This window comes from Netta rufina, assembly GCF_964035555.1.
Source record: "Netta rufina genome assembly, chromosome: 11".
Classification (NCBI taxonomy): Eukaryota; Metazoa; Chordata; class Aves; order Anseriformes; family Anatidae; genus Netta; species Netta rufina.
Genome location: NC_140134.1, coordinates 11,730,907 through 11,751,777, shown reverse-complemented (window position 1 = coordinate 11,751,777; position 20,871 = coordinate 11,730,907). Strand labels below are relative to the sequence as shown.

Genomic DNA, 20,871 nt, shown 5'->3' with positions numbered 1-20,871 from the left:
ACATCCAGTTTTACAAATGCAATAAACTGTGAGCACAAATGATAACATTTAAATCTCAAACCACTTCATTTCTGAAGTGGATAATGTATTTAGTTACCTGTACGCTGTAATTTGCACCACTGATAATTATGTGATAAATCCCCATTGCGATTCCCAGGTAATCAAAAATAAAACCTACAGAACTACTGGCAACATGTAAGCCTTACTGAAACCAGTGTTTCTTAAGGTTTGATTAGAACAATGACAAAAAGAAGCTAAAAGGATGCCTTGTGACAGAGCAATGTAGGAAGAAGGGATGTTTGACACAGAGAAACCTGTGCATCTCTGCATTTCTCGTCAATGCAGCTCATCCAAAATGACGTTAGCCCTTGGATATGCCTCTACAGTTCTGTTACTTAGCCATAGTATCGGCACAAGTGGGCAAATACCATGTTTAGTTGAAAGCCCTATCTTGGAGTTAAATCCATGTTTAGCATTTCTGTGCATGGAAAGCCAGTGGCAGCTTTATAGCATTTGTGGCCGAAAAAATGTAACCTTTGCTTTTTATGGCAGGAAATCTCTCTGTTCAGTTATGTGTTGGCTGGGGATCTGAAGTTTCAGGTCCCACTGATGACTTTTGCTCTGGATTCAGGGTCTTTGTGGAAAGTAAGATAGTAAAATATCATGAGAATGGCTGGTCTCGAGTCAGTGGTGTTGGGCACTTGCTTGGAGATAACCAGGGATGACCAAGAGATCTTTACTGCAGTACTGGCATATTTGGGGGCACCTGGCTGCATGCTGAGGGTGTTCCCTTCATGTTCACAGCTGGATTTTGTTTGGATGGGACAATGTGCATGCAGAGAAACTGCCGGTTTAAACGTGTCTGTTTCTGTAAGGAAGAGCATACTTCTCTTAACTGAGCTGGCAGGGCTTAACATCTTCCTGCCGTAGATGATGAATTGTGAACCTACATCTGAAGCTACCCCGAGGCAGGGGTGCTGGTCCTGCCTCATCAGAAAGGCCATCTCAGGCCAGATGGTGCCTCCTGACAGAGCTTTCCCAGGGTGATGGGCTCCCGTATGGCCCCTGCCACCATCCCGCAGCCTGAGTCGGGCGACACTGCTGATGGGTGGCTGCGGAGGTTTCACTGGGCAGTAGAAACCACAAGAGGGAGCCGACATCGTGGTCTGTCGATGTTCCCAGACTGCTGGAACAGCCCCGCTCCAGCTCACTCCTTGTCCTCTTTATTTGCAGGTTGTTTCTTCCAAGGACCCCGTGGCCAATGCAGCCCCCAGAGATGATGTTGTGTTTGACTGTGGCTCTACTGGTGACATGGACCTTGGGGGGTAAGGACAGTTCCTGGGAAGGGGGTCCAAAAGTAGATCCTGGATCCAAAGTAGTTTCATGGGATATCATATTAGAGGTGGGGATGATTCTTTTTGTGAGGAGATAAGAAAAATGAGCAAAATCCTGAGTGTGTGGATCCTGCAGTCTGGGAGATTCCCCTAGCGTGCTTCGTGTGTGTACACAGCTTGTAACCAGGAAATGGAGCTTCTTCCTAGCGTTATAATGGCATAAATAAAAATTAACAGAAAGGAAACAAGGCAAATAGTTATTGACAAAGGTTTGCTCTTAAAACACAGTGCAAATAGAGGAGCATAACCTCAGTGTCAAGGTCTTCACTTGACTCACATAGGTAATGTGGGGGTGAGAAATAAGGGAATACCTCTGACACAGAGGAGAAAATGAAGATCCTTTGGGAATAGACTGGTGGAAGCCAGAAACCTTATACACTGATTTGGGAATATCAGGATCACAAGCATGACTTTCTTATCTTAGACATTCCTTATCCCTCAAAAGAAGGGTAAAAGTTCTCTAAATACCTGTTTGGACAGAAGGTTTCAGAAAGAATATCGGAAAATATAACAGTACAATATAATTCTGTAATGGAGATACTCTTTTCATGCGTGTTTTGTGCTGCTCACCAGATGGATCTGGTCTTTTCCAGGTGCCCAGGAAAACATCTTCTGGGAGGTCCAGCGCTATGACGGCTGGTACAACAACCTGCTGCACCACGGCCGTGGCTCCGTGGGTGAGTGCCAGGTGGGGATGGGGGTGGTGGGGTGGGGAGAGCTGGCACTTTGATATCTGGACTGAGAGAGGAACCTTTTCCCACTTGAGTCCAAACTCAGGAGGTGACCAGGTAATTCCTGCTGCTCATGGTAGATCCCTAAATGCACCTGACAGCCCTGTCAGAGCAGCCCGAGGAGGCCAAGCAGCCCAGCTGTAGTGCCGTGGCTGTGTCACTCTTCCCTTCTGCACAGGCACCATCTGCGGGCTGTGCTGGGGCTGGATTATGCCAGAGTAGAGCCACTGTGGGCCAGTTCAAAATATCTGAGGTAGGGTGGACACAGCTGTTCCCAGCAGGCATTTCACTGATGGTCAGGGATCCCAGAGCCAGGAAAAGGTATCTTGAGCCAAAACCAGCATTCTGTTTGAGCAGCATTCAACACCAAGTCAGAGACAGACAAGTTCACAGTCCAGGCATCGTGCAGACTATTCTTGTGACATGAAAGCCCATCAGGGAGTTCCAGTGGGTCCTGACAAACAAGATTTCTCTCTACTAGAGCACACAGGTCAACTCCTAATATTTCAAAACAAACCTAAACCTGAAACTAAGTCAGTAAATTCAGAATTTCCCCCAGTTTTAGGGATCCCCTTCAATAGAGATGCCCACTGCACAGTTTTTTTAAATGAAGAGTGTTTTGAAAGTCTTTTTGAAGAATATTTTATAAAAGAATTTGCCCATCAGTTCCTGTCTCCCAGCTTTTCAGTTATGGGTCAAGCAGTGGGTGCCAAATCAGGGTGCTCTTCTCCCTCATCTCTGCACCTCTGTGGCTGTTACCTCTCCCGTTTCCTACAATGTTGGTAATTGCCATATTTACACATGATCATATAAAGAACACCGGCAGCTCAACACCACTCCAGTTACCACCTGGAGCACACCACTGAGCTCCCCAGGCCCCCAGAAAGCAAAGGGGATGCAGAGGGAGAGGAGAAGGACAACCACAAAGGATCCCTCATTTTAAGAGGACTGATCCCTGTGCTGTAAGAAGTTTGAGGAGTTGGTATCAGCACCAAAACTTGCATGTCCTTGGCCACGATAAGTGCCTCTAGTCTCTTTTATACCTTCACACACACTGGTACACACTGCTGCTACCATGGCTCCATGTCTCATGTGCCGCTGGCCCCACACCGTGTTGTTCTGGTGCCCCAGGTGCCCGGCTGCTGCGTCTCCTGCCGGCCAACTACGCGGATGGCGTCTACCAGGCTCTGCAGGAGCCCCACGTGCCCAACGCTCGCCAGCTCAGCAACGTGGTGGCACGGGGACCCTCTGGACTGCCCTCCGGGAGGAACACAACCGTGCTGGCCGTCTTCTTTGGTAAGAGCTGGGGGCTGCCAACAGGAGGAGGACGTAGGTTTCCTATGCCCCCAGGCTGCACATCAGAGCAGTCCTCACACCTACTGCTGCAGAGCAGACCCACACCCAAAAGATAAAGCCTTGCATATTGCCAACCACAGTGCGGTTCAGCATGAATTTTGGTGACCTTTGACAGTTGCCCCAAATGCTGATATTTGTCATTTGGAAACTTCTGCGTTTGTTTAAGCGGAAGAGTCATCTCATTGCAAAACATCCAACAGACTTGATAAGAGCCACACGGTGAGTGATTGCTAGGCAGAATTGCTACAATTCAGAGCAGTTTCTGCTGTTGCTCAGAAGACTGGAGGGGTCTTTGGTCACTGGGAAATACTGTTGGCTCACTGAGGAAACAGGTTGAATTTGTCAAAGATGTGGAGCACGAAGTTCTTACACGTCCCCAGATGCCCCAAGGTGGGCCACTGTCGTACCACTGAATTTCTCCCTGGAGGCAGATATTCCCATCCCACTAAACCTTAAGTTCACCAACAGCAACAGTAGCCACTGAGCTCAACATCAGCAGCAACCGCTAGTGTTGAAGGTCACCAGCATAGAAGAGCTCAGGGAAGTAACGGCTGAGCCTTATTCCTGGAGAAATAAGTGGTGGCCTGCAGATGGTCCAGCTGCTGAACCACTGACTGAATTTATCCACCCTGGTCCCTGGATGATCCTTCCCTGCTCATGGTGTCTGGCTAGGAGCAGCAGGAGCACTATCTGCTCCGGGTGCCAGTGACCATCCTCCCAACAGCTGCCCCTGTTTGGCTCTCTGGCAGGTTTCCACGTTCTCTCGGAGATCATGGGGACAGAGAAACCTGGCTGTCCCGCTGAGTTCCTGAACATCCGCATCCCGTCTGGGGACCTTGTGTTTGACCCTGAAGGAACTGGCACCGTGGTCCTGCCCTTCCAGCGCATCCACTGGGCGCTGGAAACAGGGCAGAGCCCCAACAGCCCCCGAGAACAGGTAGGAGATTGCATGTCCTCTGCTCTTCCCCTTTTGGATAAATTCCTCTAATTCCTCTTCACAAGATGTTTGGAATTACAGAAGCTGAGATAGCATTTCCAAAGAAAAGGAGAGCACTGCTCTTTCTTTAAAAAGATAATTCTCTCAAGTGTTTAACTGATTACAGATGAGCCCAAAGCACAGCCTCCCAAGGTGTTGCTTTGCATGGAGCAACAGCTGTTGTTGCTCAAGATCAGTACTTTTTTTTGGGGGGGGGAGGGAGGAAAGACTCTAGATCTGCTCATGCCACTTACTTTAATGCACATTTGAGTATCTGGCATGGTTTAGCAAGAGCAGAAGAGAAAATGTAAAGGAACAGTTCACAGTCTTCCTTGGCTGTCAGAGTTTTTATTGTTTCAATCGAGATGAGCAAAGATAAGTCCGCTGGTACTGGATAAGAAACTGGTGAAACAAGTGATAGCCAGGACCTTTTTATGGCACATGTAAAGAACTTCAGTAACAGATTCTTACATTTGTACCACTCCAGAAGATCAGAAATTAAGACGTATCTATTAGGCAACTCTGTTCTTTAAAATATGTCATGAAACTGAGTTGGTACTGTCATAAAGTTGTAAACCCTCTTGACTTCCACGTCTCCATACTTTGTTGTGCTGAGGTTGGATGTGTTCCAAAGTCAAATGTGCTGTTTCTTTTAATTCTGGGAAGTTTCCCAGCCAAAATTGCTGAAGCAAATCCACTCTGCCCCACACCTTTCGCATGACAAAGCGTGATGAGACCAGATTAGCAGGTCACATTTTCAGCAGTATTTTTCAAACCTTAGAAAGTGAAAACTCCAGCATGCTTTCAAAAGAAAAAAATATGTTTTCAAGGAAATATTTGGCAGAGGAGATACTTCAACATGCTGCTAGGGTGGTAGGACTGCCAGCTGCGAGGACAGGAATCCCCAGAGGGCACAACCCCAGTGTTCCCAGTATCCCCAGAATTGAATTTAGCCCCTTTCCAGCCCTGCCTTGCCTACATAGGGATTCACTGACATCCAGTTCTGGGTACAGCCAAAAATAATCGGGGAAAATATATATGTGTCTATATAAGTATTATTATTTATATTACTTATTATTATATAATATATAAGAGCATATAAATGTACTTTTGAAAACCCTATGATGGTCTTTTCCTGTACTTGTCACTAACTCCTAGTCAGTCCACCAGGTTGCACAGAGGTTGGCTGTGTTTGTACTTTCACCCTGATAGCTTGCCCTAAAAAGAGGGGATGGGGTGGCTTGCAGGACCAGACAGGTCGGGATGGGACTTTTCAGATGTTTTGCACCTTTTGATGCTCGTTCTCTAGACCAACGAGGTGACAGGCTGGCTGGATGGCAGCTCCATCTATGGCCCCTCGCACTCCTGGAGCGATGCCCTGCGGAGCTTCTCGGGGGGACAGCTGGCAGCAGGGCCCAGCGGGCAGTTACCCAAGGAGACGGATGGGAGGGTCCCCATGTGGAAAGCTCTGGATCCATCCACCGGACAGGGTGGTCCTCGTGGGATCTACGGTAAGGGACAACCTGCAGCTTCCCTGGTGGTTTCCTCACGTTCGCCCCAGCTGAGTGACTCAGTGGAGGCTTTCCCCATCTCGGGGTGGGATGAGTCAAGGCAGAGGTCACCCAGTGCTGCCTTGCAGCATCCTCCCCCTCACCTTGGCAGGGAGCCATGGCCATTAATGAGCGTGGCCAGGGAAATGCCTGAAGGTGACCCAAGTACAGGGTGGGGTGTGCGGGAGCCCCATGGGACAGAAGGCAGCGTCCTAGCCCGAGGGGGAGGAAGATGAGTGTCTGGCAAAGATGCACGGTGAACTGGAGGTGCTGTGTCCCCAGAAGGCATTGAGTCATTTCCCAGCGTGTGCACGGAGGCTGGCGGGCGCTCGTGCCTTGGATCCGAGGCAATCTCTTCTTGGGAAAGAGGATGCAGATGACAAAAACCAGCTCAGCTTGCTTTGAATTCCTTATCTGCCTGACCTTCGGTCAGTGCTTGGGGCTTGTGCTGCCTCTTCCTTGCTCAGGTTGCTCACCTCCCCATCGAGAAATGGTGAGGTTAAAAGGGCATGGGGCTGGGGGCCTCTTGAACCATGGGCATGGAAAACCCTCGGATGGGGAGCAAGAGATGAAGGCAGGAGCTTCCCAAGTCTTCACCCACGGCTGTGTCTCCTTCTGATGTCCCTGGTGGCTCTTGCAGACCTGGGGAACGCCTGGGGGAATGAGAACCGCTTCCTGCAGGCTGAGAGCATCGCTTGGTTTCGGTACCACAACCACCTTGCCACGGAGCTGGCCCAGGCACAACCCAGCTGGTCCGATGAGGACATCTTCCAGCACACTCGCAAGAAGGTCATTGCCACCTTCCAGGTAAGGGCCGTGACCCCACGCTCCCCAGCATTCTCCCTGGTCACGTCCCTGACCTGGCTCCCTGTGCCCTAGAGCATCGTGCTGTACGAGTGGCTGCCCGCGCTGCTGGGGAGAGCTGTCCCGGAGTACACAGGTGAGAGTCACAGCAGCAATGGGACCGTGGGGTGTGTAGGGACTGGGGGAGCTTGGGGTCAGGGCTTGGTCCCCTTTCCTTCTGTCCTGGGTGCTGGATTCAGCCACTGCTGCCACCCTGCAGGTTACCAGCAGCACATGGACCCCAGCCTTTCGCCGGAATTCGTGACAGCAGCGGAGCTTTTTCTGGCCACCATGGTGCCGCCGGGTGTCTACAAGAGGTAGGAACATCTCATCTGGGCAGCGGGAGCACGATGCCAGGGAAGGGGATGCCTGAGATTGGGGTTGGGGCTGGGGATGGTTCCTGCCTGGCCCCAGCTTGGGAACATCCCTGGCCATGGTCTATGTGTCCAGCACTTCTCTGTTGTCGCAGGGACCTCAGCTGCCAGTTCCAGAATGTGTCCAGCCCTGGTGGCACCTTCCCAGCAATGCGGCTCTGCAACAACTACTGGAGCAGAGAGGTACGAAGAGGGGAGCAACAACACGCAGTGGAAGCTCCATTTCTCCCCAAATTGTCTTTTCATTGGGAAGATCCCTCTGAGGAGTCATTTCCCACAAAGAGAAGGGATCATCATTCCTTCAGCTGAGGAGGTCAGGGATGTGAGGACAAAATCTCTCTGCTGGGTGCAGAAACAAAACAGTTACTGCTGTGGGAAGTGCTGGTCTGAAGAGCAGCTCTACCCTCCTATCCCCTGCCTTGGGGTTATTTTCCAGCTTGGTCCAGGTTGGGTCGCTCTTGTCCCCATGGCTGGTGGTGGTGGCAGGACCACTTTCATGCCAAAAGCCCTGTGTGGTACAGCTCCTGATCCAACTGTGTCCCCAGGCTCTGCAGGACACATGTGCCATGGCCAGGAAAATCCAGTGGTCACTTGGGTCCGTGGTGGATGTGCCCTGCTTGGGCAGTCTGTATTAAAGCTGGCAGAATTACCGGGGGGCTTCATTCAGTGCTTTACATTATGGAGGACCACACAGGGGGCTGAAAGGGAAACTGGGTGCAGAGTGTGATGGCCAAACACAGTGTGAGAACCCCCTCATCCAGACATACCTTCTTCAGCCACAATGGCCTTAAGACCTCAAAGTTGAGGTGACATAGAGGAGATGAGCCTGGAAGACCCATGGGTTCCCCTTTGCCTGGAGCCTGTACCTCTTTGGGCAATGGTTCAAGGGTGTGGGGCAGCCCCACATCCTTTGTCTTTTCCTTGTCTTCCCATTTCCCCTCAGAGCACTGGGGTGCAGGCAGAAGACGTGGATGGCCTCCTGCTGGGGATGAGCTCACAGATTGCTGAGCGGGAGGACAACATTTTGGTGGAAGATCTCCAAGGTCTGTGCTCCCCCACACCTCAGCTGGCGTGTTTTTTTTGGGGGGAACCCTCTCTCCTGGAGCCATGTGGGGGACAAGGAGGGGAGTCAGGTCCCATCCTGCTGTCAGCACCCAACCACTTGCTCCAAGCAGCTTCAGCCCTGTTAACAGAGGTGCAGAGAAGCCACAGGGTATCCTCACAAGGGCATAGAGGTGTTCTCTATGTTCAGCAAGGCCCGTGGCAGGGCGACAAGGCCAGCTAGGCATCCAGAACAGCTGGGGTTGCCGTTTCAGCTCTTCCTTACCATCACGGTGGCTTTGGTTCAACCTGCAGATTACTGGTACGGGCCTCTGAAGTACTCCCGCACCGACTTCATGGCCAGCTGGCTGCAGCGCGGACGCGACCTTGGCCTGCCCACCTACAACCAAGCCCGGGAGAGGTTTGGTTTGCAGCCTCTCCAGGACTGGATGGACCTTGCCCCACACCTGGAGCAAGAGGTAACAGGAAAATGGCCCGGCATGGAAACCGTGCATGTCAGGGCATCTTGGGGTAGTCCAAGAGGTAGCTGGCCTCTCCAGCAGCGTGTGGAGAGGGACGTCAGTGCGCATCCTGCACTAGCTCACTCCTGTGCCCTTGGGGCTGCTGCACTGGGGTAACCATACAGTTACACGGCAGGAATAAATCTGTCATGCCCTGGTGCTGAGCTCCTGTGCTGCTGTGTGCTCTGCTCCTCCTGGGGCAGATGTTTAGTTGCTCAAGTCCAAGCTATGAGCTCAAGGCTGCATGGGGCTGAGCAACCTCCCAGCCCACAGACTTGATGCCTGGCAAGTGCACTTTCCTTGCTCCTTCTGAGGCTTGCCAGGACTTTGTGAAGCCCTGACAAAATCCCCTCTGCTCACATGTGTGTGACGTGGGTTTCTGGCCAGGTCCTGAAGAACGTTGCTGACCTGTACGCCAACAACACGGCCAGGCTGGAGATGCTCCCTGGAGGCATGCTGGAAGCTGAGAGCCCCCTCTTCAGCGCCATCATCCTGGACCAGTTTGTGCGCCTGCGCGACGGCGACAGATTCTGGTTTGAGAACACCAAGAATGGGTAAATGCCTCTTCCCCATTGGGTGGGCAGAGCAGGTTCCCTCGGTTCCTAATGCAGCATAGGGAGCAAACCCCAGCTCCCCAGGTCTCTGGGCTGAGCCACGGCACCCCGGGGCCACCACTTGACTCCACCACTCTTTCCCCAGGCTCTTCACAGAGGCAGAAGCCAGGGAGATCCGTAACACCACATTCCGTGATGTCCTGGCTGCAGTCACCTCTGGAAACCTTGCAGACTTCCAGAGCAACGTGTTCGTCTGGAGGCAGGGTGAGTGCTGCTTGCAATGCCAGGGCGAGGGGGGGAACAACACCAGGCTGCAATGCATGACAGCGAGGAGCATGCAAAATGCAATGGTTGCACGAGTTGAAAGTGGGCTGAAGTCCAGGCATCTGCATTGCACGAGTCCTGGAAGGATCCCCAGGTACAAAAGATGCAACGATGCCCCAGGAGGTTGTGCTGGGGTTAAGGCTTGGCCTCTGCCTACCCCGTGCTGTGTCATGCTCCTCACTGACGTGTCCTTTTTCTGCTTCCATATACATGCACACACAGGTCTGCAGGTTAAACGTGAGCAACCTGAAACACAATGAAGTTCTGTAGATGACTTAAGCCTTGCGTACCATAGCTGTGTAACTCTGCCTGCTTCTGCCTTTCATCAGCTGCCCAGGGTTGGTTAACCGGGGCTGCTGGGAGGGTGGCCAGGCTTTCCTGCAACTGTGCTTGCAACAACACTGTGAACTGCACCAGCCAGATTTCAGCCCGCTGAGGGCTCAGGGCTTGCATTCGTGTTCCCACCAGGCTAGGAGCAGCCTTAAAACCCCAAGTCCCACACTTATGTGGTCCATCACCAAGGTTACCTCCTGTGCTGTCCTTGCAATGAGGTTTTCTCTCCCCACTGAGACCCAGAGAGTCCTGGCACTATCCACAGCCTGTCTTTTCCTCTTGGGATTTAGCCACACCTTTCCCATGTACTGAAAGCCTTTTATCCAGCACACATTCCATCCCTTGCAAGGCGTTTTGGTTCCCTTGGCAGTGCACCAGGAGGACTCCCTGGATTTGCAGCACCCAGCTGGCAGCCCAGACAAGCAGAGGCTCTGAGCCCCAGCTTGCCATGGCCCAAGGTGCTTCTTACTCACTGGAGAGGTGATGGTGCTGAGCTCCACAGAGCCCAGTTCTGCACGTGGTTTGGTGTGGCATGCAAAGGTTCAGCCTGAAAACAAGGCTTGTCTCCTGAAGATCTCAAGCAGCCCCATTTGCAGGGTTTCCTGGGTCACTTGGCAATGAACCTCACCAGCACTTCAGTCGCAGCGGTTCCTGGAGACAGTGGAGGTGAGAAGGGTAAAAGTCCTGTGACGTTCACTGCCTGTCTCTCCCCATGCAGGAGACCCGTGCCCCCAGCCCCAGCAGCTGACAGCTGAACTCCTGGCCAACTGCACGCCCATGACCGTCCTGGACTACTTTGCAGGCAGTGGCGCAGGCTTCGGGATCATCATCGTTATTCTCTTCTGCCTGCCTTTAGGTTTGCCTCCCCATTTCTTTGGCCATCTCCTCTCCTACTGGAGAAAGGGGCTGAGTGCCCATGGGCCCCTGTCCACCTTGATCATACAAGTGATGCTGCCAAAGCAGAAAGGGGCTTTGGGGTATCTCATGCCTCCTCCTCCCGTGTGTCCCCAGTGAGTCTGTTTGCTGCCTGGATCGTTGCCGTTCTCCGCAAGAGAGATTTCAAGAAGCTGGAGAAGAAGAAGGCCAGTGTGCGGCGGGAGGTGGTCAGCGAGGCAATACAAGGTGAGGTGGCACCATCGATCCCATGGTGGTGCCTGGTGATGCTCCTGAAGGCAGGACACATATCCAGGCATCTTGGGCTTGGAGCTTATAGCTAAACTGGATATATTCCAACCCCATCCATCCTGTGACCCAGATCACTCCTTACCTGAAGAAAATCCATGTAGGCAATTGCACTAGTAGCTACAGAACAGGGACTGTATCTCTTTGCTCTGGACATGAAAAAAATTTGCCTCCCTATTCCATGAGTTGTACGTGAGCTCCGTGCCCATGCACATGAGGGCTGTGTTTGGGAGAGCATCATTTTAACATGAGTTTGGTCTCCTGGCAGATGCTCAGCCAGCAGTTAGAGAATAAATAAAACTGAGAACTGCTAGTCTAAATTTTCAGAAATCGGATGGGAGAGCTTACCCCTGACACTTGTGCACGCTTGTACCATTGCACCAACAATGGCACAGTTATTGCAGCAAAGGCAGGCTGTGGCCCCCAGAGTGTTTTCTGTACTGTATCTGTTACTGGCAGGGAATGAATGAAGGGTTGCCAGCCCTAGGTTGCAAGCTGAATGCAATCTCTCACAAGCCACGTTGGGGTGAAGGAGGTGCTGGGATGAACAGAAGCGCAGGTGCCCCCTTCCAACTGCATGCTGTGCTCTGTCCCCTCAGCCATGGAGTGGCATGGTCCCAAGACAGACAGCTCTCCTGTCTACATTCAACTCCAAGCTGACAAAGTGCTCAAAGTGCTGGATGGGAGAGGGTCGGTGCTGCGGAGCATCAGCCTGAAAGCCCATGGAAGGGTGGAGGTGATCCTCTCCAACAACAAAGGGAACAAGGCTCTGCTGCTGAAGAGCCCCAAGGAGTATGACCTGGTGAGTACCATGACACCTGGAGAGGGCCTCCTCTGGACCCTCCACCATCCTCTGCTGCTGCTCATGGCACCATTCAGACCTGGGCTCTGGGATCCCAGGGCAGGGTAGGTCCCTGAAGGGTGGCTGTGGCCTCCTGAGAGCCACCAGCTTGTACCATGGAGCGTCCACTGTGGTGAACAGCAGCAATTTGTACTGAGCTGGGGGCAGACACCTTCCTCCAGACTTCAGCAAATTGGGTCTTGGGTGATACCCATGGACAGAAATGGCATGTGGGAGGTGGATTTGGTAGGGGAGGTCAGGCCACTAAAATATACTGAGGAGAGCATGGGCTTTTAGCTGGCTGGGCGTGATGTCCAGCCCCAGCGTGGCTGAGCCTCTGCCACTCACAGCCTTTGGTGGGTCCTTGGGCAGGTGCTGCTGTTCAACGAGGAGGCAGAGAGGAGCAACTTCATGGGGAAGCTACGAGAATACTTGAGAAAGAGCTGCCTTGACCTGCTTGTGTCTGAGATGAAGGAGCAGAGCCTGCTGAAACGGGCAGTCACCCAGGAGCAGAGGAAACAAATTCTGGAGACTTTCTTCAGGCACCTGTTTGCTCAGGTATGTTTGGGTGTGGCAGGCTCTGATGCATGGAAGAAGGTATTTCTGTATTGACTGAGCAATGAATGTTGCTGCTGTTGGGCTCTGTAAGAGCTGTTAAGCCACGCACAAGGAAGCTGCCAACATTTTCAGGACCAAGGGACCATTTCCCTTGTAGAAAACAAAGTGATTGTTGCTGTGGTGATATGGGTGGCTAAAGTTGCAAAGAGACTTTTGTGTGATGCAGCCACAGTCTCTGTAATGGTCAGTGGTGCACAATACAGGAGAAACACAAGACTTCCCCGTGGCATCTGCCATGAATTCTGTGCCAAGAGAGCCTCCAGTCCTTGTGCAATAGATTTTCCATGCGAGCACCAACCTGCTGCTCTGCCAACACTCATGGGATTTGTTTTGTGGGACACAACCTGCAGGTGCTGGACATCGACAAGTCCGATGCTGGAGAGCTCAACTTTGAGTCCTCACAGAAGGCAAAGGAGTCTCTGACATGTGAGCTGAGCAGGGCTGAGTTCGCCGAGGCCCTTGGGCTCAAAGCCCACTCCATGTTCGTGGACTCCATGTTCTCCTTGGCGGACAAGGACGGCAATGGCTACATCTCCTTCAGGGAGTTCCTGGACATCTTGGTGGTCTTCATGAAAGGTGGGAACTGGTGGGGATTAGGGTCTTCATCTGTTGCCCTGAGCCCCATTTCCAGGCTGTGATAATGCCATCAGCAGAGTGAAGGACAAGATCCACCCAGCAGGTCTATCTGTAGGCACTTCTACAGCTTACAGTTCCCTTCAAGGGGCAGTGACAATGTAATGATGTTTTCTGTGAGGCTGTTCATGAGGGGAGCTATCTCAGAGCAATGATTTGCTGATCAGTGATCTTCCATGTGCAACTCTGCCCTACCTCCTGAATGTACCATGCAGCTATCCTTGGCAGCTGATAACAGCCATATCTGGTATCAGTTCTCGCCATCCCTAATGATCACTGGAAAGACAGATTCACAGGTGGAAGTGATGAATGCCAGATTCAATCACAGCAGTTCCCAGAAAAATTCTTTGCTATGCAAAAGTGAGTTTGCAAAATAATGCCCAACAACGAATGTGTATTTACCCAACCTTGCACTTGGGAAAGTCAAGCAGAAGGGCAGCACAGGGCTCTGAAAGCAAATTCAGCTGCCATTCAGACTGTGATCAGCAGTGTGGTTTCAGACTGTTGAGAGCTGTGTGACTTCACTGATGCAGGTCCAGACTCTCAAAGACATGTCTGAAAACACCTTTGTTGGTGAAACTAGGATCTTGTTGTTACTTTACCTCTCTCCCTTGCCACCAGGGTCCTCAGAGGAGAAGTCCAAGGTGATGTTCAGGATGTATGACATTGATGAGAATGGGTTCCTCTCCAAGGAGGAGTTTCTGAGGATGCTCAGGTACTTCTCTTCAGCTCGCTAAGCATTTTCACAATATCTGAAGTTAAAAGTGTCTTCACAAGCAACTCCCAGCTTCTGTGCCTCAGACCCCAAGGAAGTTACACAAGAGCCCCTGGGCTCAGCACTGACAACCAGGAGCCCATTTCTCCCATGAAACTTGTCTGGGGCTCTGCCCTGTGTTATTTCAAGGTCTGAAGCTATGGTCCTCTGAAGTTCTCATCTCTCCTCCTTGCTCCAGGTCCTTCATTGAGATCTCCAACAACTGCCTGTCAAGGGAGCAGGCAGAGCAGGTGACCGAGTCCATGTTCCGGGCCTCAGGGTTTCAGGACAGGGATGAGCTGACGTGGGAGGATTTCCACTACATGCTGCGGGACCACGACAGCGAGCTTCGTTTCACCCAGCTCTGCATCAAAGGTCAGCGGGAAATGAGCAGGAGCTCTGGGTTGCCCCAGGGCCTGCAGGACTTGGGGGGGGAACAGCAGCACCCATGCCTAGCTCCCCAGTCTTGTCCTATCAATCTTTCCAATTCCAATTCTCCATGGGGCAGTAAGCGGGCACGGGCTGTCACTCCTTGCATGACACATTTTGCTCCGTGCAGAGCCTCTCCCCAACACAGCCCTGCCCAGCAGAGGTGCCAACACCTCGTCCACCGTATCACCCCTCTGTAAATGGCTGTTTTGTCCTTTTATCTCCTGAAAGGTGTCCCCGAGGTGTTCAAGAAAAACGTGCACAACCGTGTCTCCTTCATAAAGAAAGAGCCCAGAGGGTAAGTGCTCTCACTCATGCAATTATTATTTTTTTTCCTTCTTCTGCCCTTATGCACACCCATCCTTCACCGCAGCTTCTCCAGCAAATGCTCCTCCCAGGCCTTTGCACCCCCAGCTCTGGGGATGGGGGGGTTACCATGTGGGGCCATGCCTGTGAGCAAACCACCACTGTGGGGCTGCTGCCTTCTGCCCTCCCGTGGCTCCTGCAGAGCCCCCGCTGCATCTCCTGCATGGCTGGGGTGTCTCAGAGCAGCGGGGGGAGTCCGGCCTCGCCTGTCAGAGGGACAGCGGGTTATCTTGGAGGGAACCCACCCCGTGTGCCGAGCAGTTAGGGTTCACACCAGCAGGACATCTTGGCAGCTGAGCCTGAGATGGAAAGTGTCCATGGGGTGGTAGTAGGGAAAATTTTGGCGAGGCCAGGCTGGCTGACCCACGGCCCTGTGTGCACGGACAGCGTTAGGTGAGACATACCCCTCTTTCTGGCAGAACCGTCTCAGATGGGGAGAGAGACCCAAACCTGGAGACAGCGGCCCACTACAGGGATCAAGAAGGGCAGGAGCTGAGGAAGAGAACAGGCAGAAAGTGAGTATGCTCCTCTCCTCCTTGGGTTTCTTGCGTCTGTTCACACCATAGATCAAGTGGCACGGCTGCAGGGAGGGGATGCCAGCCCCAGGAGGCACATCAAGCCCTTGCTGAGTACCTACTGTGGGGACAGCAAAGGGCTGGCCCCTTTCCTGCTGTAGCTGGAGAGGTGTTGGTGTCTCTCTGATGACAAAACCAAATAATAACGAAGTGGTCAGCTCTGGAGAACATGACTACTTTTTGGGGTGTATGCCTTATGCATGGAGAGAGATATCTCATGGCAAGTCCTGCCTTCCCTCCTCTGCCCCTTGGGACTCTTCTAACTCACATGTGGGCTGCCTGCAAGAGCTGCAGGAGAGGCTCCTGTCCTCACCGCTGTGTCACTGCCAAATACTTATATAAGGAAGCAGTTAACTGGCTGTTTTTCATGGCCAGAAGTAATATACTCTTTATAATAACCTGGTTTGCCTTGACAGTTCCAAGAACCTTACCTGACCCCAGGATATTTTGGAAGGTTTGAATATTACAACGAGAATCATCTTTTATGGTTCTTATCTGTGGTTTCATTTGTGAGTCACTACGTGATGATTTGTTATGATCTGTCACATAGACCAGCTGATGGCCTAAGATCATCCGCTGGTATCGTGTGTGGTCACTGCAGTGGCTGCCGTGCAGAGGTGGTTGCAGTGCTGCAGAGGGAGGAAGATGCATCAATCTGGACCCTGCAGCCCACCACATGGATCAGGAGGACCCCGAGCCATGCCCTTCTGGTTGAACCTCAAAATGACGCCGGTCCTCCTGTTTTTGCCAGGGAAAATCAGTACCAGCTGCATTTGTACACCGAAGCACAGCGGAAGAAGTACCAGCGAAACAAAGTTCAGCAGAAGATCCAGGAGTTCAAGCGTTTCATTGAGAATTACCGGCGCCACATCGTCTGCGTGGTCCTGTTCTCGGCCATCACCGCCGGCTTGTTTGTGGAGAGGGCATACTGTGAGTGTCCCCCCAGTCCCTTTGGAGGAGCTGCTCACTGCGTGGGGCACGCTGGGGTGCAAAAGGTCCCGGCACGGCTTTGAACAACAGCATTGGTCTTCCCCTGGCATAACCAAAGAATTCCTGAGGTCAGAAGGGACCATTGGGGGCCCAGTTTCAAAGCCACACCAGGCTGCCATCTAGAGAGGGCTTCAAGAGCTGTTGGGTTGGAGATCTCACTGCCTTGCCAGGCCTGTGACAGTGTCTGGTCATCTTCCCTGTGAAGTGTTTTTATTTTACATCTAACTTGAATTTCCCTCTGTGAGAGTCACGTTGTTGCCTCTCATCCTTTCACTGTGCAGCTCTGAAAAAGAGCATGGCTCCTTCCCCTCTGTAACACCCACTACGTGGTGACACACAGCACTGTGCTCCCTGCCCCATCTTCTCCAGCCTGACCAAGCCCACTTCCCTCACCCTCTGCCCTGTGGGACATGTCCCAGCTCCCACCCATCCCACACAGCCCCATCCAGATGATGTTTTCTTGGTGGAGCCACACAAGCGGCTGTCCCCTTTGTGCAGGAAGGGGCACGGTCCTCACCACCAGGCACATGATGTGCGCTCTGCTCTCTTCCCCCCCAGACTACGCCTTTGCATCCCCCAGCACTGGAATTGCGCAGACCACCTTTGTTGGGATCATCATCTCCCGAGGATCAGCCGCCTGCGTCTCCTTCATGTACTCCTACATCCTGCTCACCATGTGCCGCAACCTCATCACTGTCCTGCGGGAGACGTTCCTCAATCACTACATCCCCTTTGATGCCGCCGTGGACTTCCACCGCTGGATTGCCATGGCAGCCCTGATTTTCTCAGGTGGGTGAGCTGCTGGCAGGGGGAATCACCGTGTCCCCAGCACAACAGCAGGGTTGCCAGGTCTCCACTCACCGCAGTGGTGACGCTTTTCTCTCATGGCTTCTGTCTCTTACAGTGCTCCACACTGCGGGTCACATAGTCAACGTCTACATCTTCTCAGTCACGCCTCTCAGTGTCCTGTCCTGCCTCTTTTCCAGTGTCTTTATGAACGATGGGTAGGTGAAGTTTAAAGCAGAGCATGTTAGGCATAGATGGGAGTGAAAGTGGAAGCCAGGAGTTTGGTTTCTCCCAGGTCTGCCGACTCCCTAGTGCAATTTTTTGTCCCCCCTCTAGGTCACAGCTCCCTCAGAAGTATTACTGGTGGGTCTTCCAGTCCATTCCAGGTGAGGATTGCAGGTAGTCCTCTGCCCTGCTCCAGGGGAGCCCCATGAGGGATCCCAGATCCCTACCAGCACCTCCCAACCCCTTTCACAGGCATGACAGGAGTGCTGCTGCTCATCATCCTGGCCATCATGTACGTGTTTGCCACCCACCACTTCCGACGTGTCAGCTTCCAGGCCTTCTGGATCACCCACCACCTCTACGTGCTGCTCTACGTCCTGGTAAAGCCTATGGGATGGGGAGGGAGGAACAGGGTCGATGCACCACAAGCCCATGGGAGCTTCCAAGGGACCCAGTGGCCCCAGTCCTAGCACCCCACTGCTCCTGAGCTGCCACCGAACCAGCAAAGGCTGTGCCAAGCCCCGTGCTGATGAGGGCTGCCCCCTGCCCTTGCCCAGGTCATCATCCATGGCAGCTACGCTCTGGTCCAGCAGCCCCGCTTCCACATCTACTTCATCATCCCAGCTCTCATCTACGGTGCAGACAAGCTGCTCAGCCTGAGCAGGAAGAAGGTGGAGATCAATGTGGTGAAAGCTGAGCTCCTGCCCTCAGGTACTGCCATCCCTCTGGCCGCACGGTGCCAGGTCAGCCCAGGCCCTTTACAAGAGCATGGAGGCTGCAGGGCTTGAAGGAACCACAGCTCCCCCAGGGTGGGGGTCTGTGGGGTGCCCCATGGCAGCAGTCCCCAGCCCGGTGGCGTGCAGGTGACTCTGGCCCCAGAAATTCGCTTGCTGATTGTCCTGCAGGCCAGTGGCTTGGATTGGCACCTCCAAGAGGCAGCCACATCCCACTACACGATCCCCTGATGCTTTCACAGCATGCCTGCATGGCAAGGGCCTCCTCTGCACCTCCCAAAGTTAGGGAAACTGAGGCACAGAGCTCAGGCCATCACACCCAAGCCCAGCAGAGCCTCTCCATCATGCTGAGCACTGTGCCTGGCTCCACCATTTGTCCTCAAGCTCTGTCCCAGCCATCACTAGGACAACTCTAGCGCTCTGTCTTCCCTTGAGCCTTTCCACCACTCAACGTCTCCACCTTAATGACAGAGGTAACGAGGTCCCTGTCCCCCCTCCAGGCGTCACCCACCTGCGGTTCCAGCGGCCGCAGGACTTTGACTACAAGTCCGGGCAGTGGGTGCGCATTGCCTGCATGGCCCTGGGCACCAACGAGTACCACCCCTTCACCCTCACCTCGGCACCCCACGAGGACACTCTGAGCCTGCACATCCGTGCCGTGGGGCCCTGGACCACCCGCCTGCGGGAGCTCTATGCCCCGGAGAGCCTGGCTGTCCTCGGCAAGCTGCCCAAGGTGAGGCGTCCCTCCGGGGATGGGAACACCCAAGCCAAGAGCATCTCGGTGCTGGCTTGTGCCTGGCCCAAAACACCTCTCTTGCCCTGAAGGTGACCGAGCCCTGGGCAAGCAGAGGAGGGAGGTGCTCTGCTGATGGCTGGCTCCTTTCTAGCTCTATCTGGACGGGCCCTTCGGGGAGGGCCACCAGGAGTGGCACAAGTTTGAGGTGTCAGTGTTGGTGGGAGGAGGCATTGGGGTGACGCCCTTCGCATCCATCCTCAAGGACCTGGTCTTCAAGTCATCCATCAACTCCAAGCTGATGTGTAAGAAGGTAAGGGGAAGCATCTGGAGGACAGGAGCCCTCCTGAGATTAAATTCCCTATTACCCAGATGAGAAGAGCCCCAGGGATTTAAGGAGGGCTCCCAGCCCTACACAGAGCCTCATCCCTCTTTTTTGCAGATCTATTTCATCTGGGTGACACGCACGCAGCGGCAGTTCGAGTGGCTGGCAGACATCATCCGCGAGGTGGAGGAGGCAGACAAGAACGAGCTGGTCTCCGTGCACATCTACATCACGCAGCTGGCCGAGAAGTTTGACCTGCGCACCACCATGCTGGTGAGCCCCGTGCCAGGCCCACCTGCGGGGAGGCCGCCAGGCCCTGCTGGGCCACCTGACGTGTGCTGATCTCTCTTCCAGTACATCTGTGAGCGGCACTTCCAGAAGGTGCTGAACAAGAGCCTGTTCACGGGGCTGCGCTCCATCACCCATTTCGGGCGCCCGCCGTTCGTACCCTTCTTCAACTCGCTGCAGGAGGTGCACCCTGAGGTTAGTGCCACCGATCTGCTTGGGGACAGGAGGGGGACACCCACCTGTAGGTGTGGAGGACACTGGTGGCACCACTCCCAGCCTTTCCTCAAGGTCCATAAACCCTCCTTTCCCTCCGGTGCTGGGATGAGCCGTGAGGGTCAACAATGCCCCACAACAGCCATATGTGCCCCTCCAGTGCCTGGAGCTGGCAGAGGACCCAGGGCTCCAAGCCTGAGGTCCTCATCCTTCCCCCTGTAACTTCCTAGGGAGGTGACAACCTCCCCGAGAGCCTCCTCAGGCTGGTGTCCGTGCCTGAAGCTTCCAGAGCAGGCTGACCCCTTTGTCTGCCCTCCTCCCCCAGGTGCACAAGATCGGGGTGTTCAGCTGTGGTCCACCTGGAATGACGAAGAGCGTGGAGAAGGCTTGCCAGCAGCTGAACAAGAAGGACCAGGCCTACTTTGCACATCACTACGAGAACTTCTAACCCTACCCATGTTTTACTCCTGTGGACTGCAGTCACCATGGGAAATGTGTGTTTGACCCCAGCACCCATGCAGCGAGGCTTCGGGGGTGGTTGTGGTCCCAGGCTCCCACCTGCTGCCATCCCTGGAAGAAACCCACCTATGACCACGAGCAGCCTGGCACACACAGGAGCCAAGACCTGACGCCTGGTGCACCGGCAGAACACCGCCCTCCCGGCATCGCCCTGCATGAGCCCCACGTGCTGGCGGCTTGTGTGTCTCAATGCAGGAACCCAAAATTCAGTTCAAGCCCAGCTCTGCCACCTTGATCCTGCAAGCTGGAGGCAGTGCTCTGTGGGGTCACGGGAGAATGGCTCTGAAGCACTTCAGGAAAGGGGTTTGGTGCCTGCACAACCCCAATTCACAGCTTTGCCCACAGACCTGGGCAGGGGACACGCACATGGGGTGAGGAGGCAGTGAGCTCCCCACTGCCCCTCTCCTGAAAACGGGCTCAGCTTTGCTACTGTGCCTGCTCATCAGTGCTCTGAGCCTTCCCTGGGTTTGCTTAGGGCCTTAGCAGTGTTTGTGTTGGCTTCTTTCAGCAGCATCCCCATCACTTTGATCAGGGATCATTTGTGCTTGTTTAACTAATGCCTGGCTATGCATCGCTGGGCTGCTGCTCTTGCGGGCTGTGATTGAGCAACAGGATTTTATCTTTGCTTAAATAAAGCTGACTGAAGTTTTCAATCACTTTCTG

The 20,871-nt window shown here is 53.5% G+C and overlaps 1 protein-coding gene across 1 annotated transcript; it reads left to right on the top strand.

The window, feature by feature from the left end:
* Positions 1-1,261: 1,261 nt before the first annotated feature.
* DUOX2 (dual oxidase 2) lies at positions 1,262-20,137 on the top strand (the record flags this gene model as incomplete). Its single annotated transcript, XM_084293697.1, has 33 exons — positions 1,262-1,325; positions 1,988-2,071; positions 3,257-3,421; positions 4,231-4,418; positions 5,767-5,968; positions 6,648-6,814; positions 6,887-6,947; positions 7,071-7,167; positions 7,320-7,407; positions 8,168-8,267; positions 8,581-8,744; positions 9,174-9,340; positions 9,486-9,604; positions 10,716-10,853; positions 11,009-11,119; positions 11,779-11,981; positions 12,393-12,578; positions 12,989-13,214; positions 13,893-13,986; positions 14,225-14,400; positions 14,686-14,752; positions 15,240-15,335; positions 16,147-16,325; positions 16,944-17,174; positions 17,290-17,389; positions 17,508-17,557; positions 17,649-17,776; positions 17,954-18,107; positions 18,631-18,863; positions 19,018-19,176; positions 19,306-19,461; positions 19,543-19,671; positions 20,015-20,137. 33 exons carry the CDS (start codon positions 1,262-1,264, stop codon positions 20,135-20,137), a joined length of 4,605 nt encoding a protein of 1,534 aa, XP_084149823.1.
* Between the last annotated feature and the right edge of the window lie 734 nt (positions 20,138-20,871).